The sequence below is a fragment of the Dysidea avara genome, chromosome 9 (genome assembly GCF_963678975.1).
Source record: "Dysidea avara chromosome 9, odDysAvar1.4, whole genome shotgun sequence".
Classification (NCBI taxonomy): Eukaryota; Metazoa; Porifera; class Demospongiae; order Dictyoceratida; family Dysideidae; genus Dysidea; species Dysidea avara.
The window spans coordinates 31,600,806-31,620,138 of NC_089280.1; the positions used below are offsets into that span (position 1 = coordinate 31,600,806).

The window sequence follows — 19,333 nt, forward strand, 5'->3', positions numbered from 1 at the left end:
TACACATAGCTTTAACCATTGGCAAGCTACAACACACTAAATACTTTAAACCGGCATCTTTCAATACTTCTAAATAGGCGATAAGACCGGTAGGTCACAAATATCTAATGTAAGAATATCATTGATGATGGTAGTTGGGTGAAGGTACATGTATCTTTTTTACATACTTTTTATATGCATATAATGTTATAGGGTCATTTGTATCTCTTAATCTGCAGTTCTACACATTGAAGCTTACCATTTTCACTTGATGGTATTCTTTAATCATTTCAGTTTTGTACCATTATATAAAATTTCATGATCCCTTAGAATAAAGTGTGTTGAAATTAATCAACCATTTCTAGAATGGGTTGATATTTGTATTTTATGCAGTAGGGATATACTGTGTATCATTTGTAGCTATTGCCATGATCATTGTCCAGCCATCATCTAACACATACAGAGCAATGGAAGAGAAACTGAATACATTACATTGTGAGGCTAAAGGAATAGGTCCTATTTCTTACAAGTGGGAGATGTACCAACCATCCAATGATAGCTGGATAAGACCTTCTAATAGAGCTGTTAATATCACGTCAACTAAACTGATATTTACTGTGATCATGGAAGAGGATGAAGGTATCTATCATTGTGTTGTTACCAATGATGATGGCAGTGTAGTGTCTGATAATGCTACCATTACTGTGTATGGTGAGTTTACTTTACACGTAATGTGACAGACTGCTTCAAGTGGTGATAATTTTGTAGCAGCAATACAAACTTGTGTATACTGTATTGACCCACTCAGGTGTGAACTTGTCTCCACCTAGTTTTCCCTCAGAAGTCAGTTTATAATTTGCTACCTGATGAGCAAAAACCCTACTAGTTTGCACTTGTCTTGATCAAGAAGGACAACCCAATGTGCTGTTAAAGTTTCAGTCTTGTCTGGTAAATTCTCTAGGAGTTATAGTGATATAAAGCAATAGAATCAATTTGTACAGAGACAATAAATTACAGGTGTTCATTTAGTCAATAGTAAGTCACAAGTACAGTTGGATTTGTCTCATTATGTTCACCATGAACTGTAGAATTCATTTGAATATAGTTTTTGGCTCATGCTTTCAAGCAAGAAGCTTAGAAACAGTGACAATGAAGTTTTATCTAATGTATTTGAGGGCTTTAGGTAGGCCTAAGCCTAGAGTTTCTGTAGTTGTACCTTGACAGCTACTTATAACAAAGAAATGAGAAAATGTAACGTTATTTAGTAGAAACAAGCCCATTAAATGCCTATTATGTTAATGCAGGAGGAGATGAAAAGGGTCCATGAAGGGTCTATAAGTAATTTACACTAGACACTTCCAAAATTCACTACAAAAGGGTCTAAAGAACCAAAAACACTTGATATCAATTATGCTCTATGTCAGGTGCAGCTGCAGCTTCTGATTTCTTTGAAAGGTTTATTGATTGGCAAGAACTGCACTTGATGTAGGGGTATAGGGAGGAGGGGTTCCAAGGGATTCAGGAACACCCCCCTATAAAATTTAGACTTCTGAGTTTACAGCAGGACCTTAACACACCATTCAGTGTGGCAGGACAAAATGAGTGATTAATAGTGTGTGGCACAGTAAAATAATCAATAAGCTTGCATTCATCTTTCAGGGAAGGATTTACAGAGGTAGCATGAACCCTCTTGAAAACTTGTTAAAAAGATCGATATACTCTAATAGAGCAGTCAGATATATACTCTAATAAAGCAATCATGTATCTCTAGAACTAGAATATGCATGTAAATATCCATACGTATGCAAAGGAACTTCATTACTGGAGTTTTTTAGACATTCTAACCTTAAATGCAAAACTGAGCATGATCTTATACTGCTATAGCTTCGGTGTGCAATGTTCAATGTTTTAAAGATATAGAACTACTCCATCACTTGGGCATGTAAAATGAATCCATGCAATGCATATTTGTAATTATAATGTTTTGATTGTAAGTCATTCCAATTGTATCAGTACATTTATGGTTCCTATACCAGTGGGATACTATCACTTACAGATGTCTATATTATGTGTCTCTCTGTGTTATGCTGTCTGTTTCCACTAGGTAGCTTTGTCTAGTATTAGCTTCTTCCCAGGGGCACTTATATGCATCATAATAGTACTATTTTTTGCAAAAAAAATTATAGCAATTTGTTGAGTTTTGATTCATTAAAATATAGAAAGTCTCTCAGCAACTCCCTGTTTCTGGTAACTCAATACCACTGTTGGAACCCCCCTTCAAAAAAACCCTGGCTATGCTCCTGCGATGGCTTTGCAATGGCTTTTAATAATAATCAAAGCCATTATGTGTGCTCTCACCAGTCAACATCAACACAGCAATCAGTAGACAAGCAGTAGAATCACCAAGATCTAGGAGTATCCAAACTAAAGTGCTACACTGCTGACCAGCCCTTGTGCCCAGCCCAAGGGTGTCATACAATATACTACACATGCAGACCTTTTGTTCGCAATGTCAATTTTCTGTCTTAAATCTTGTACATTTGACACATATTTATCACAAGTTTATGTTTTAGGATCTCCTGCCATCAACTACATCAGTAGGCCTCAGACAATATTCAAAGGAAACAAAATAAGTTTGATATGTAATGCTACTAATGATGAAGATGCTGTTGATTCTTTACAAATACTTTGGTACAAAACTAATGATAATGTCACAATAACAGGACAACAACATGTGTTTGAGAAGAGTACAACTAACATTATAACTGAACTACAATCAACAATATCATTTGATCCCATCAGCCACAATGATGATGGAGAGTACACCTGTAGAGCATTTAACCATCCTCAATTGTACACTGAAGCAGTGACTAGTGTGACTGTTGAATGTAAGGAAAAGCTATGCATAACTATAACATTGTGCTCGCTGTGTTTGCTCAATACTGCCAGTAATTTATAGGATAATGACACGTAGGTAGATGTATGAAAAATACATTCTCTATTGTTTATACATACATATTGTAGTTGAAACAATCATTCAATTTTCAAATTTGAATAATAATTGATGTTAAATATACTAGCTACTCGTGTCTATCAGACATGTTTAATGGACCATACACAGTTTTGTTTTCAAGCAACAACAATGATATGCACACTGTTTTTCAGTATTTGTTTCTGAACTAAGTGCATAAAATCCATGGTGTCGTTTTAGCAATACATAAAGCAAGCTGGCAAAATTGGATCACATGACCTTTATAAACAAGTACACAAAAATTGGAACCATAGCACATTGATAAAAAGTACTGAAATAAGTTGGAGTAGTTCATGATATTAAATCATAGTAAAACAATAAGAAGTGTTATATCCCTGCTGTGCTCAAGATACCATAACGGAAATGCACAGTAGGGATATAACACTTCTTATTGTTTTACTGTGTTTTAATATCATGGACTACTCTAACTTGTTTCAGTACTTTTTATTGATGTACTATGGTCCCTACTCTAGTTGAGAATTCCATTTTTTTGTGTACTTGTTTGTTAACTTTTTGTAAATGATTAATATGACATGCATAACACATCTGAAATGGTGCTGCGCCCCTCAGCTATATCAATAATTGTGTGAAAAGTGGAGTATCCATCATGCTTTGTTGACAGCTATTTACACAGCATTTTGAATCAAGAACTGTTCGAAAAGCACCTCTGCAATCAAAATAGCCACTATGAAAAATATGGATGATTTCTGTTGTGAAGGAAAGCCATCACGTATTACCACTAAATCAACACTTTTTGCTGTCAGCAAAGATGAATGGGACACAAAGGAGGACACTGGTATATAAGTCCATGAAGAATGCATTGTACGTACTGCAGTATGCCAAAAGCACCTGTTGGGCTGAAGTGACATCAAACAGTGAAAAAATCAAGCCTGTAGCCTTAGCTGTTATTGAGGTATGCTTTCTGAAGGCATCAGTCAGTCAGTTACTCAGTCAGTAGAAAATTCCATTCAATTTTTTTTTTAAATTCCGTAGCAACTTGTTGAAAGCATTTCAGGTCAACCTTAAAGCTTGTTTGGACTTAGTTTTACCTAACCAATACGGCCTCATTGTCGTCAGGGAAAACTAAAGCTGGTTTTTAGGTGATGTTAGTTTGTGGGCCACTTCTACTCCTTTGTGGTCTCTACTATATAGTACTATCATACTGTATGATACTCAAGTACCAGTTTTATTAACTGTGTCTAAGTGTTTATAATTATCCAGGTATTTGTAGTGTTTGTTGCAGCCCTTTTAATTTCATGTTAGCGTAGATAAATGTATTCTTTTTTATATACGCAGTTGCTCCAATAGTGACCATTGATCCTCCACAGTCACCACTCACTGTGTTTGTTAATGATAGTTTGAGATTGTTCTGTACAGCTAAAGGTCTACCTGTTCCTGATGTACACTGGTATGAGGGCAATACTCCTATTATTCAGCCAATACCACAACTTTACTTGGTTCCTACCAAATCTCCACACACCACCAACTATACATGTGTGGCAACAAACAATGCTGGAGGGAAAACATACCGAGCAAGTGTCAGTATCATTGTGATAATTAAAGGTATTAACTTAATATATTCACTCTAAGGTGTTGTACTGTAGCTGTATTTTTGAAACTTTGTTGCTATTTCTTTTTAAGAATTCAAATTTAATGTGAATGATAAGTCTCTTGGTATATGTTACGTAGAGGCTTTTTTGAATTTGACATGGTGTTGATATAAATGTAGCTTGATCATCTATCACTAATACAATAAATACTCTCATTCATTCTAAGTGACTTGTTTGTGAACTTTTTATACATGTATTTAAATTTCTCAGCCACTATTTGTTTGTATATATATATATATATATAGTAGTTGTAATGTGGAGGACTTTGCCTGATACATATGCTAGGCCTGAGGAAATACGTATCAAGCAAAAGCCTGAATGCCTCTGTTACAGTTACCAAGTGATCAGTCACCCAAACCAACCACTGGATGCATGCCTGAAAGGTTCAATAATGGTTCAGCAACTAATACATTCTGGCTATGTTTGGCTATGATGAACAGACAAATCCTAGTGATATCAAAGAGAAATTTGGTTATACAATTGTACTGTTTTTAATCAGTGCTGTTGAATTGTTTATGGCATAATTACAGAAGGTCTGGATGGATAAGCTTGCATGTAGAGTGGTAATTTCATGTTATCAATAATGTTGATGTGATCCATATTTGTAAACATGCAGAAACACTTGCTATAGCACTACTTCTCAACATTTTTCAACTTGTAGAATAGCAAAGTTAACAAAACGCTTTCTGTCTAAGTGATTTTCATGACCAAATTCAAGTTGTGCATACTAATCATGTGACTATTAATCAACCCCCAACAATTGATTTTGGCTTTAATGTCGCTGCCCAGGCTACATTATGGCAAGTCGGCAACTGGACTACATTGAAAATGTAGCCTGAGTGGCTCCTTTGATCTGTGATGTGAAAGTGTTACTTACATTTGTGTATAACTGATCTAGTTTACAATTACAAGCAGTTGGATATTTTTTAATCCTCAATGTTATAGAGAGAGAAGAACCATGTCCATCTTTTAGTAGTCCAGAGAATGGAAGTGTATTCCAACTGCCTGATGGACAGACTGCCATCTTTACCTGTAAGTCTGGTTATACCATTGTTGGAGAAAACACTCTTTACCGTACCAATGGAAAATGGAGCTCACATGTTCCCAAGTGCATTTCTGCTAAACAATTTGTAGACAGGAAATAAAGCAATTATAGTTTATAGTGTCACCATTGAACTATTAGAGAGTAGTAACTTGGATTAATGTACATTTCCTATGTACTGTAATGTGTGAACTATTTCATTGTTGTGTGAAATTGGTGTAATTCACATGCATACTGTAACTATAGCGTACTACTTGCTTTTTTGGTTTACACGGAAGACTGTAAATAAAATTACTTAGTCAGAAAATGTATGATAGGGTTGTACATGGAAGTCATCTAAATGAAACCATTACCGTCATGTACTTTGAGCTTTCAGTTGTTGTAGGAGGTGAATACTATTCAATACAGTTATAGTGAATTCAGAATTTTACTACCATACTTCAGCATCATGTACGTAGTTGACTAATAGCTCTGCAGAGGAATTTGAGACTAAAAATTACACATGCTTAATATCAATAACACTGTGATTATTTTAGAGGTGCTACGTAAATACACATAAAGGTGTTGGAACTGTTTGTGGCTATCAAGGCACACAGTGTATCATGTGGCCAAGAAAGTCAGCATGCCACATAATCAGTATATTGACAGAAATAAAATATCATAGTTCCGTGGTCCCTTCTCCAAATACAACAATTTTATGCTGCAAACACCCTCCATCTTAGCAATGCCCTACATGGGCATTTTGATACAGTGGAATGGGATGATGAATTAGATTAATCCACACCATTTTAGTAATTACCTCTTTATGCAACCACTTATTTATATGAACCATGTTAAGTTATAATGCCTAAATTACATGCCCATAAGAAGGTTTTATGGTGATTACCATATACCTCTTTATAAAGAATTTCTTAATTTTTAAATTGCAATCTTGCTGTTCAAAATTATGTTTGCAACAGGATCTGTAAAGAGAACCATAACTTTACTTGCAAATAAGGCACCAGCTTGAAATTTGGTTGCATTCCTAACATACAGTACCACTGTAGGGAGTTGTAATTTTTAGATTAGTTAAAAAGCATGAAGGGTTATGATCAGTGAAACTTGACAATTACTTTTAGAAAGCCATAAGACCCCTTTTTACAGACCCACTTCTCCAGGTTTAATTGGGCACCACATATATGCATGCTGGAGTGATATATGAAACCATGGCTTTCCAATCCATTGTCACAAACGGAAATGCAATTAATTGCACCCATGCAAAATTTGTTCTTTTTTGACTTGATTATGACTTTGCAGTGCTGCATACAGATGCAGCACTGAGGTCCGCTACCTCGAGCTATAGGCTAGCAGCCATTAAAAGAAAAAAAGATACTTAAATTACTTGTTTAGGCTAATAAAGTATCAGTAAACCTGTGACTCTGCTTTCATCAGTTAAGTTAATGGTGAATGGCTCACCCTCCGATTATTGTTGTTTACTATAGTGTCTAGAGTACATATGCATCATATGCAATGTTGCTGGTGAGCATGTGCAGAGTTTGCTACTTACAATGGCCTGGAACTACCTTTTGTATCCTATAATTTGTACATCATGCATTATGGTTGGTCGCTTTTAGAAATTTAAGTCAGCTATTTTCCAAATACGTGCAGCCTCAGTTTGAGGATTAATGCACATGTGTAATATACATACAATAAGTAGGATGATGCTGGATACTTGTTGAATATTTTGATCAGTGTTACACAGCTGAAATGCAAGAAGTCAGCCATGATGAATATGGCAGATGTCATTTTGAGCTTTCGCTATCTCCTCTGGTGTGAGGGGATGGCATATATTTTAAAATTGGTCTTATCATGACATTGCAACATTATTTTATTTATCTAATTTGAGTTAGGAAATAATTCAGATTTCTCTGTGGGAATGCTGTGACTGACAAAGCCTTAGATGTGAGTTTGCCAGTATAGCTAATCCCAGTGGTTTTGGTGTTCTTGTTATAAAAAAATTAACCTTCCTATAAGGGCCGACTATGCAACTTTAGAATCAATTTTGGTACATTTGACACCTAAAGTGATGAAACAACAAGCTTTATAGTGCAAATGCAGAGGAGGTTGGACACGCACACCTGAGCGCATATATTTTGCATTGAAGTTTAACCAAGCGTTCACGAAAGTTTTCACAAATACCATTCGAGAGTGCACTTCAAGTTTAGTCTATTCAGCCGGTCAACCCCACTACTTCAGGCACGTAAATCGCTCTCAAAATCTACAGGGATCACGTGTGTCAAGCGTTTGCTGGGTGGAATCCATGTGTAATACTATAGGAACGCCTTATATACATGTATATAAGCACAATAATCGTCGACAATAATTGTCGAAGAAAGCAATGTGCATGCTAACGAAGCCTCTCAGGGAATGGGCGGTGCCCCCCACCACTTTTATGGGACACTGTTTGCAAGAAAAGATCGAGATACTCTAATAGAACAGTCAGGATCTGGATACTCTAATAGAGCAGTCACAGTATTCAGAGAAGCAGTGTAGTAACTTAGCTACGTATGTGTAGTTATAAATAAGGAGATACTGTATAATCAGTGGAGAGCAGTTATTGTCGGCAGGCTGTAACCTTTTTTTTTGGTCTTCAACTTACAGCTGGCCTGGCCCCCTCACTCTCTGGCCTGCTAATAGAGCAGTCAACCACCCTAATAGAACAATCACTCTAATAAAACAATCACTCTAATAGAACAGTCACAATTACGTTTTCTTCTAAAATCTGTATGTAATTACTTAATTTTATTTACAAAACCATGTTTTTTTGCCTAAACTAGAGCTTTCATAATATAAAAATTTTGGTGGGCAAGCCCCTCCAATGCAGAGCCCATAAATAGCATCCATACTTCAATACACGATCCAACAGAGCGCTCAATCTTTCCCATTCTTATTCCCTGTGACATTCCAATATATTATAGATACAGATGGTATAATCACAGTTGGTATAATTGCAGTAGCAGTAGAGATATTTCCCAGATGTCATCCAAATGGCTGGTCTTGAGCCTACCTAAAAATTGTTATTTTTATTGACTGAAATGCCACTAAATTCAACCTTTTAGTGTATATTTTCAAGAAATTTCCTGGGGGGGCATGCCCCCAGACCCCCCTAGTTTCGCACACCATAATATAATCCATATAAAAAATGGTCCACTTTTATTTCTAAAAGAACCTACCCAGATAAAAGTCTGGCTACAGCCCTGTGTGGATATTGCTAAACATTTCTTCTATCACTTACTCGTCGTCATATATTACACAGGGGCGGATCCAGACTTATAGAAAGGGGGGTCAAAAATGAACTCAGGCACTACATTGTCTCTGGTTTGATAAGGTGAGACCAAAAAAAAAAAAAGGTCACAGCCAGCTGCCACCTCACCAACCATGCATTTATAGCTAATAAAGTACATAAAAATCCTTAAATAGCTCACTACACACTATTCTGATACTGTGACTGCTTTATTAGAGTGACTGCTCTATTAGAGTATCTCGATCTTGGTATACTAAAAATTTTTGGAGGGGGAGTCAAGAGCCCCCTTTGACCCCCCCCCCCTGTATCCACCCCTGTTACAGTTATGCAATTAACAGTAATAAATTTCAGAAGCGCTTATATCGTGTCCGACCTCCTCTGGTGCAAATGTACTTGTTAATGATTTCCAGCAATCCTCAATGCCTTAAAGGGAGTTTGTAAAATAACTCCCTACCTTAAAGTACAAGAAAACTTCTGAAATATTTTAATACTTATTAATACACTGTGCTCTTAACAGCTTCTTGTTAAACATATGTCTGAGTACTCATATGGATGATCTTCCAAAATTTGGTCACAATTAGATAAACAGGTAATAATTACTAGGTGAAATTTTCTAACATGTTTCACTTTCATTCCACCATATTCCAGTCCACAATTCCAGTACATTCCACCAATATCAAATATGTTTGGTAATGGGCCATGAGCAGTTCTGCCATTTCATATAACTTTTTTTCAAACAGCAGCAATGATACACACTGCCTTTTATACCACAAGGACAGTTTTAGTGGGTTTCCAAGGTTTTTGGAACTGTGATGGGGTTGGCTTAATTCAGAACAGCTCTCCAGTCATTAGGCAACTAGCTATTAGCTAGTGTTACACTGATTCTTGACACTTACATTGATAACTTTTTCTTGCAGCAAAATTTGACTGAAGATCACACTCTAGTTTTAATTTATAATTAATGCCCATTATTTAGTAGATTAATAGCTATAGCTTAAATAGTTTACACACTATTAATAGTAAGCCTTCCAAGACTACATGAAGGACAAATGTCAAGTATACTATAAGAAGAAACAAAGAGTTTCATAAGTATGATAGAATCATAATCTCATGTGGCCAAACCACTTTTTTCTATTTGTCATTGGATATAGGGAGAAAAAGGGTCTGGTCCGGTTCAAATCCGACAATTGTCTTGACACTTCATGTGGTTGCATCACAAGTATGCAGTATTTATGGCCACCAGACCCTTTTTTTCTCCCTACCTCAGTATAAATTAAAGCCGGAGAAAAAGACAGTCTGGCCACGCAAGACTAGAATCATCAGTGGCGAGCTATAGGTTAAATAAGCTACCCTCAGTAGATAGGTAGCTAGATCTACAATATCTACCCATAACTACTAGTGGATATGTATGCACTAGCTATAGTAGCCCAACTGAAATTTATTTTGTGGGTTCAGTGAGTAGATAAAAGGGAGGCAAATGACTTTCATAATGTTATTGGGAAAAAGCTTTAACTCAGATGAAGAGAAGTTTAAGTACTAAAGTCCCATTGTATGTACTTTACATAATACCATTAAGTTTTCTACAATAATATGGAAAACATGCATTGATCTTTATGGTTTGTAGGCCTGAGTCAAATATGCTCAAAATCTTGCCCAAAATGCTTTCAGGAATTTCCCAAAATCTTCACCTATTATGCTCTTCCACTGTGAAAAACGAGGGATATAAGATGGTATTTCCAGTGGCTTATTGAATACAAAAAAGCTTGTTATAATCTGTATTATACTAACAATCTCGTGTAAGGCTTTAGTTAATGTGTTAAACATACTGAAGCCAATGTGATGGAAAATGTGTTATACTTTTGCAGTATTTATTGCTTATTAATTTCTAGTGGTTTTCTTGAACTTATACTGCATTGTATCATGGTGTTTGTACAGTATAGGTTTTGACATAAAGCTATGCATAGAGTAAGTGGAGCTGATCACGAGGAAAAACAGTGTAATGAAAATCATACATGAGCATGTCTGTTATGTAGTATCCATAATATTATAGCATGGCAGCTCAGTTTGTTTAGAATTCATCATAGTTTTATTTGTTTACAAACCTCAGAATGGAGTATGACGTACATGTAAACATTAAAGCTAATTTAACAAGTGAATTTATGAAAGTGTTTTGAAATTGATAAAGTCTGCTGAAGTTACAATTTATTCAGGGAGGAAGTTCCAAAGTCTGACGACAGATGGAAAGGAGTACAGATGTGTTTGCTCTAACTGCTAGCTGAATATATGTCTTATTGTGACCCCGGGTGGTTGTAGATGACTGGGTAAAATGGTCATGTGGTACTGAGATAAGATTATTGATGATCTTGTAAAACGTGTTTAGCTTGGCTTGGTTTCTTCTAAGCTCTAAAAATGAATCAAGAAAAAAATCCAAAGAAGTATAATGAAAAAGACTACTCGAATGTTGCCTAGCAGTGTGCTTTAATATGCAAGCGGTTGGTACTAATGTCATAGATGTTAAATATTTTATAATGTATAATCATCAATAGCAGATTTTAACATGAGGCAATAGGAAAACTATGTATAGCAATTAACATAAGGTACAATGGTTTTAAAACTCTGACATTGCTAGGAATGAGGCTATTATGCTCCAAAAATTGAGCATTATGCTTTTGAACAGTGCTCAAAAATCACCTATTATGCTTTTGAGAATTGCCCATTATTTCCAAAATTATGCTACCATAATTGGCTAATAATGCCAGTTTATTGCTGTATCAGACCATTTTCTTGATGTTTAAGCTTCAAATAGTCTTGAATTCTTTTAGCTGGTTGCAGTATTAGAATATTTAATTTCAATGTGACTGCTTTATTAGAGTAAATAATATTCAGTGACTGCTCTATTAGAGTATCTCGATCTTTTTTAACTGAATTGTGCAATCGGCAGATTTTCCTACTGATAAAGCTTTATAATCACCTCAAAATGCTAGCATAATTCCTGATTCCCACACATACCTATTATGCCCGAAATTATGCCGGCATAATTGCTGCATCCCTAGACATTGCTAGGCACCAATCTGTCATACTTTTAATTTTATTTATTGTATTCTATGCTGTAGTACTCAAACCAGCCCAACATTTATTCCTTTATAGTTGCCATGTTTTGATTGTAATCTTGCACTTTTTAAATGCATGATATTAATTTTGGCTTATGAGCAACTGTATAAAGTGAAATATTTATGCCTATAGAATATTTGTAAATTTACATGATGTAACTGATTTGTGAAGTTGCATCAATCATATACTCCAATAAAGCAGTTGTGTTATGACTGCTCTACTAAAGTTAGTGGCTTTAAGTTGATGTTTTCTGTGACAAGTACTTCACGAGTAACGAATTACACTATGGCATAATTTTTCTGCTTATTATGTTAGCATTAATGCTTTAGGCACTTAATATAAATTATTAAATTCATCACAATAGGCTGGTGCCTAAATGTTATATTGTGAATGAACCAAGAGGACTCTGCCCCCATATCTTGTGCTTGGGAGTGTATACTTCCCCTTGCCAGCACCTGGATCCACTGCATATACAAAAACTGATATTCTTATATATATAGAAATAGTTCAATGGATCATGTTAGCTCACTCACACTCATAAATGCATCTATTATTATCACACAATAGTTAACATCACACATTATTTGTTATCACACATTAGTTATAATGTTAGTAAATATCTATTTAGCCTTGGCGTGTTGATCATCTGTAATGACATCATAGTGATGATACTCAGATTTGTCCTGGGCTGAATACAGATTCTTTTCTGTTTTCACATCATCAGATTTTGTCATCATCTCATATGCTGGATCTACATCACTATCTTGTGTACTACTGAATGAAATATACAATAGCTAACTACTTTTCTGGTATCACACTAACTTTGGTTTATCTTTTGCATTAATCTTTGGCTTTTTGAGTTTGAACACCCAGATAATAAGAACAATGCTACAGACCAACAAGACCCCCACCAAAACACCCAATACTGCAATGACTACCACATTATTATCATCGCTGCTACTGGTGCTGCTGCCATCATTGCTGTGTAGTAGAACTGTAAACAAATATTCAGTTAATCATAGTTACAGGTCACAGTAATCCAAGACTATATGTGACCGGATTTGCGAAAAGGTACCTTTTTCACACACAAAATTTGACCCATTTTTTGGACTTTAAAGCTTCATAATTTTTGATCATGGCATATAATTGCTTGAAATTTTCAATGAATGTAACTACAGTATTTGGCTACATTTTGATACTAAAAGCAAGTTAATTGGTATGAGGAGTTAAATGTTACATCATTTAGTTTGCTGGTATGTCAAATGTGTGAAAAAGGTACCTTTTCGCAAATCCGGTCACATATCTGTTTGCTTGTATGCAATACAATTTGCAAGGTTCTAAGAACAGTTATGTACTTGCATAAGAATTTCTCTACCTAATGAACTTCATGCATGAGCAATTCAACCACCAAAAAATGACAGTATGGGTCATTTAGGCTACCAGAAATAGTGTATCTTTTTAAGGTAATAGGACGTGCATCCATCTTGTAGATGTACAGTAAGGAAAAGGACAGACAGAAAGCTTTGCTAAGAAATTTTACAGAAGAAAATATGACAGATGAATTATAATACAATTGGAAAGAAGTTCTGTGCATTGTTTATAGTTTAAAGCGGTTTTCTAGTTGTACTTTCATAGTAACAAAAATTGCTAATCAATGAACTATAAAATAATAGAATAACAAAACTAAAAGTTGCAATACTACAAAACTAATTAATTAGTAACATAGTATTTACATACATAATCACATGGAACTTTTGTGAATGTGTGTTTGTTTACACAATACAAGCATGCATGGTGACATTAGGAGGGGTAATGTAACTCCCATACTCTAAATTTACACATTGATCAAAAGTTTGTTCACTGGGCTACCTAACACTGTAACTACAGCGGTTTATTTGTTATGAAGTGATGAACAACAGTGACTCACATTCAAAACTTTTACCACATGATAGGAGAAACCATCATTGAGTTATGTCCTTTTTAATTCTTGATACATCAGAAGTAGATTGACGTAAATTGTGCAGCCATAGGATGTACGTATACGCTTTGAAAGTTATAATGCTTTGCGTAAGGCATGCATATTTATTAAGTTTATTATAGATCCAGCTTTCTGGTTTAAGATTAATCGTTTAACCAATTCGCCTGGTTTTTAGCTGTGAAAAAAAGGTGCGGCCTTAAAAATCCTGAGTAAAAAAATTGTGAAATCAAAAAATGGCTGCAATGATGTTAATGCTAACAAATTTTAACAATGCACAAAGCCATTATTAAAAATTTTTAGCGTTAACATCATTGCAGCCATTTCTTGGCCGCCACCTTTGATTTCACAACTTTTTTCACCCAGGTTTTTTAAGGCACACCATTTTCACAGCTTGGTTATTTTTTGTGTGGATTTCACTTCTTTCTGCACTTTATAAGGCCCCAAAACCAGCGTACAGCTGACTTTGAGGTTTGTTTTTACTCACAGTTCTTTTCTATGTAGATACAATGATGATTATTGAGTGGTTTCTTTTCGGCGGACTGAAATACGGGTGTGGTGACTTTCCTCAGACTACCTTCCCCTTGAGGTTTTCAGGCATTTAGCAACTGAAAAACAATGGTGCAGGCCTCGTACACTACCAGGAATAGCCTATTGCTTCGAGTTGAAAGGGGGCGTATCCCTTACATACGCGAACGAAATGAAGAGCAGCTTTGAGGCTTTGTCGAGAGAATTTGTGGGAAAAACACGTTAGTCACACTATAAAACAGTTCAGAAGATAGTTCTGTGCGTAATATACTGGTAAAAGCGGTTTGTTTAACGAACGCTTCCTTAGCAGTGCATAACAACGTAATTGAATGAATTACGAATATTTCATGAATTACGAAATACGAGAATTAGCTAATAATATTATTGCACAACCCAAAACTACCCTATTGTAAAGTAGTAATACATAGTTGGTTAATTCATAGTAGCATATATTGTCTATAGTTAATTCCAGATGAGTTAGCTAGCTAGCTGCATGGTGCCTGGTTTTTAGAAGTAGCACAACATCAACTTGTTTCTTGACATTTTTTGCACCTTTTTTACCCTGCAGTGACAATATTGATCACATGATTTTACATTTGTTTGGTTTTTGCTTTATAACTTTGTTGCTGTAACTTTACTGCTATTCAACCAAGTTACTCCTATACTCGGTTTACCCTGTAGCCGTGACAGAAGTTTGATCTTTTTATACGTGAATAAATGCTCATAACTTCTTGGATATTCCTCAGATTCACAGCAAACTTGGTACATGAATCCACCATTACACGCTCTTTATTTGGGTCAAACATCAAGGCAATCGAGTTACATGTTTGCATTTTATAGCAATTTTTGTAAAGTGTGTAAAAAGAAACTGAAGCCCCCGTAGCCCCGTACGGAATAAGAAAAACAAGAAATTAAAATGAAACTTTGAATGCCCATATCTCACAAATGGCTGTTGTGAATTCAATCAAATTTGCTGCATGGCGTACCCTATCTGGTAATGTAAAAATGGTGTTACTTCGGAGAAGGGGCCATGGAGCTATGTTCGTGTGATAAAGCTGTTTTCTTTCTTCCTGTCAATATACTCACAGTGTGGTGTGCTGGCTTTCCTGGCCACATGACGCACTACCGTGTTTGTTGATAGCAAAGGTTTCTACAAATACAAAAATTAATTTTGATGTGATTGAATGCATTGAACCCTCAGTACATAACAGCTTGTCATTATTCTTATATATTACCAAATGTTCACTATTGAAATTCAGTTATCCCAATATACTGTACATAGGCGGTTCAAGGATTTTTGGTGTCTGATTTCTGATTGGAAGCGTTTTGGTGAAGACCAAAAAAAAGGGTAACTGTAGCTGAGAATAACTGCCCTCCACTAACTATATATTAATATCACTGATAAAGTACATAAATTCCTTATTTATACCTACATAGCTTGCAATACTGCTGCTCTGAATACCGTGACTGTTTTATTATTAGAGTTATTAACTGCTCTATTAGAGTATGCCAATCTGAACATCTTGTGCCTTTGAAAATCATACTTTTAACACCTTGACCAGTTTATGGAAACCTCAGAAACCCCATGGAGCAGCCCCTGCTGTAAATACACTCATGAAGCATGCCAGCAGTTTTCCACATGTGTATAGTATGTTCACGTTGAGCTGAATCCTGAAAAACGGCTAAAAATTAAAAGTGGATTTTTTCTCAACAGAGTTAACATTTCAGCCAACCAGATGATTATTGGTAACAGCAAAGGTGTCAACAACAGACACGTACGGTTTGGCTCCATTACAAGTTCGGGAAAGGGCTGTATTGGACACTGTACTTATATGGCTTCCCCATAGGAAATGTATTGTGAAAAGTTTGATTGACCGTAAATATTATGTCTAACATTTGAACAACAAGATTTTGAAATATTTTTAGCGGGTCAAACAGTACTACAAATGAGCCAAATTTCAAGATCGTGTGTAATTGCATCCATGAGTTATTAAACGTTTTTGAGGGTTCAGCTCAACGTGAACATACTATAGGTGATTCACCCACGTGGCATAAAATATTAGTTATATATACCTAGTGTATAAACGAATGTTCTGAAATTCGAATGTTTGTTCGTTTAAGAGCATTTAAATACAAATTCATAACATTCGAATCCTGTAGATGGGCGCCCAATGTATATAATTAAGTCACATGCAGCTGAAAATAGTACAGGACACGACATGCGCCAGGTGTCAAGTTGTTAACATGTATTTCACTATTGTTAACAGCCTGTTGTCTACAGTCAGGTGCATGTGAAGTTAAAAATGCTATACGCGACGGCTAGTGCACCAGGTGTGAGGTTAATTACAGTGATAAACTACTACTCTGCTGCTGTTTACACTCACTTTACTGTCTATATCAAAGAGTATTTCAACAAGTAAGTGCATAGAATCCTCACAACAATAAGTCTTGGTCCTTAGATTCAATAAATTAAATTTTTTTGACTGTAGGTTTTAAATATTAGAAATATTTGGATAATCCACAGTTTTTCATTCAAACATTCGAATGCTCAATTCTAGCATTGTTTATGCACTAGTTATACCATGGACACTTGTGTTTGCATGATATATAGACACTTTCCCTTGGGCCTGTGGCCCTCAAGGTCATGCATATGCAACAGGCTAAGCACTTGTGCCCATGGTACAATGTAATATACTGTGCATTTTATAACATTACATACAATATTGACTTCCTTACTCCGTTGCTGATTGGTTGTAATAAAAATTTCAATCTAGACAACAATGTAGATCAATGTCATTCATAAATGTAACAGTAAATGTTAATACCTCTTCTGTGCTGTTTGCTGAAAAAATGCGGAAATAATATTGGTGGCTATCTTTTACTATTTTATTATAAAACACATGACCATCAGGATCAGTAGTGTTATCACCAGCTCCCAGGATGTAGCTCATCCTATAACCAGGAACATACTGAATAGCATTAACCACAGCAGCCACATAGAATAATGGTGTCATCTTGGTGGACTCCTCAAGCAGATCTTTTGTTTTTATCTCTTGACCATTGCTAATCACACTCTCATCAGTGACCACAATGATGTACAAATAGCTATGTGCAAATTACATTCACATTTATGCAGTTATTGAATGACCACTAACCCAAATGGTCCATTTTCATCACTTACAACTGGCAAATCAATGCAAAATGTTCCATCAACCTCATAGGCTTCTATATTCACTATCACGTTTGGTCTTCCTTGTGGATATGCAGCGGAGATTACTGGTTCTGTTCAATTGTATAACATAATCATGGGCACAATATGTTGTGCAGTCCAAGAAGCTGGCATGCCACACCAGTGTGTTATTACCACGAAGGAAGAATGCACAAATTTTACTGTAGCTCTGCACTCCTTTATCTAAAAGAAGTAATTTTTTTTCACAGTGGACTTAACTTGCCCACTAAGTACGGCATACTACATGTCAAATGTCAGCAAATTTCTCAAGCTGTTCCCAAGATATAAATAACCAAATTTGTATTCTTATCTTCTTTCTCCTAGTTTTGCACACTTTTCAAAAATGGTTATAAACACAAACGCATCATCCATGTATCAATATAATGTGCTGAAATTAGGTCCATGTGAAGGGGAATTTCTGAATCAGTACAAATTCTTACACAGATCTGGTAAATACTCGTGGAGTTATGATCAATAAAAAGAATTACTGAGAGAAATGAATTAAAAATTGGTCTGTGGATGAAGTAACCATCATAACACAAGGCTTTGGACCTTTGGGTGTGAAAGAAATTGGGAGTAATAGCCATGAAGTTACATTGAGAAAACCAAGCATATGTAATGAGCACACAATCATGTTTTACGAATAAAAAGTGATAAATTATGCTGTCACACCTTCTGGTCAAACTGTTAAGGATGAACTGAAAATGGTATGTAGATGGATTAATCATACCATAGAGTATTACTGCACAATAAGGATCATGGAGGTTGCACTTTCTCACAAACTATAATATTGACCAGAAACCAGCCTTACAATACCTTCATGATGCCTTGGCAATAATATATTAAATATACATAATCACAGATGTATATAAATGTTCTTCCATTGTTCCAGTAGAAAATAAAAATGGGTAAAAGCAGCAAGTTTTAGACTGGCAGAAGTGATAGCTACCTATACCAAAACTGCCAAGCTGTGGAAAAGAATGTGGCCTTCATAGAAATCCACAGTGGAAAATGTGAAAGGTGACAGTTGCAGCCATTTTTGGCCACCACTTTTAACTTCACAAATATTTCACCCAGTCCTTTTCACAGCATGGCCATTTTGATATACAAAATTTTTGTCTGACAAACCTCCAGCTAAGGTTCGTTTAGTAATTGTGTCACTCTTCTCCCCCTCCAGTGATCTACCAGTAGTTCCTATCAACCTGACTGCTGTCACATATACACTGTACTCTGTGTATGGTCTAAGGTTGTCAAGAGTGTAGTTACCAGTAACATTGACTACTTGTACTGGTTGGTCACTGCTATTGTAGTACACCTAATTGACAACAGTATTAATTTACAACTATTACAGTTAGGTGTATACAAATATAGTAGGACATCAAAGATGACAGGTGACACAGACAACATACATTGTAATAGTTGATACTACCACGAGGTCTATTAGGAGCAGTCCATGTCAACTGCAGTGAATTAATGAGCACTTGAGGAATGTTAAGGGATGTAGGTGGTGACGATTTCTCTGTAATATACAATGTAGTTATCGTA

At 35.7% G+C, this 19,333-nt stretch overlaps 2 protein-coding genes across 2 annotated transcripts in view; one reads left to right on the top strand and one right to left on the bottom strand.

Moving 5' to 3' along the window:
- The window catches only part of LOC136267671 (hemicentin-1-like), a 61,267-nt gene extending 55,421 nt beyond the window's left edge, over positions 1 to 5,846 (top strand). The window contains exons 22-25 of the mRNA XM_066062819.1: positions 400 to 690; positions 2,553 to 2,867; positions 4,307 to 4,573; positions 5,566 to 5,846. Coding sequence (XP_065918891.1) covers positions 400 to 690; positions 2,553 to 2,867; positions 4,307 to 4,573; positions 5,566 to 5,765 — 1,073 coding nt within the window. The 3' untranslated portion in view covers positions 5,766 to 5,846. The remainder of the gene's footprint in view (positions 1 to 399; positions 691 to 2,552; positions 2,868 to 4,306; positions 4,574 to 5,565) is intronic.
- Positions 5,847 to 12,527: 6,681 nt separating this feature from the next.
- Positions 12,528 to 19,333, bottom strand: part of LOC136267673 (hemicentin-1-like) — a 58,583-nt gene continuing 51,777 nt past the window's right edge. Inside the window, exons 22-28 of the mRNA XM_066062820.1 lie at positions 19,198 to 19,307; positions 18,917 to 19,103; positions 17,715 to 17,841; positions 17,385 to 17,664; positions 17,296 to 17,329; positions 12,879 to 13,050; positions 12,528 to 12,830 (exon numbers count right to left, since the gene is read on the bottom strand). Of these exons, the coding sequence (XP_065918892.1) occupies positions 12,677 to 12,830; positions 12,879 to 13,050; positions 17,296 to 17,329; positions 17,385 to 17,664; positions 17,715 to 17,841; positions 18,917 to 19,103; positions 19,198 to 19,307 (1,064 nt within the window). The 3' untranslated portion in view covers positions 12,528 to 12,676. The remainder of the gene's footprint in view (positions 12,831 to 12,878; positions 13,051 to 17,295; positions 17,330 to 17,384; positions 17,665 to 17,714; positions 17,842 to 18,916; positions 19,104 to 19,197; positions 19,308 to 19,333) is intronic.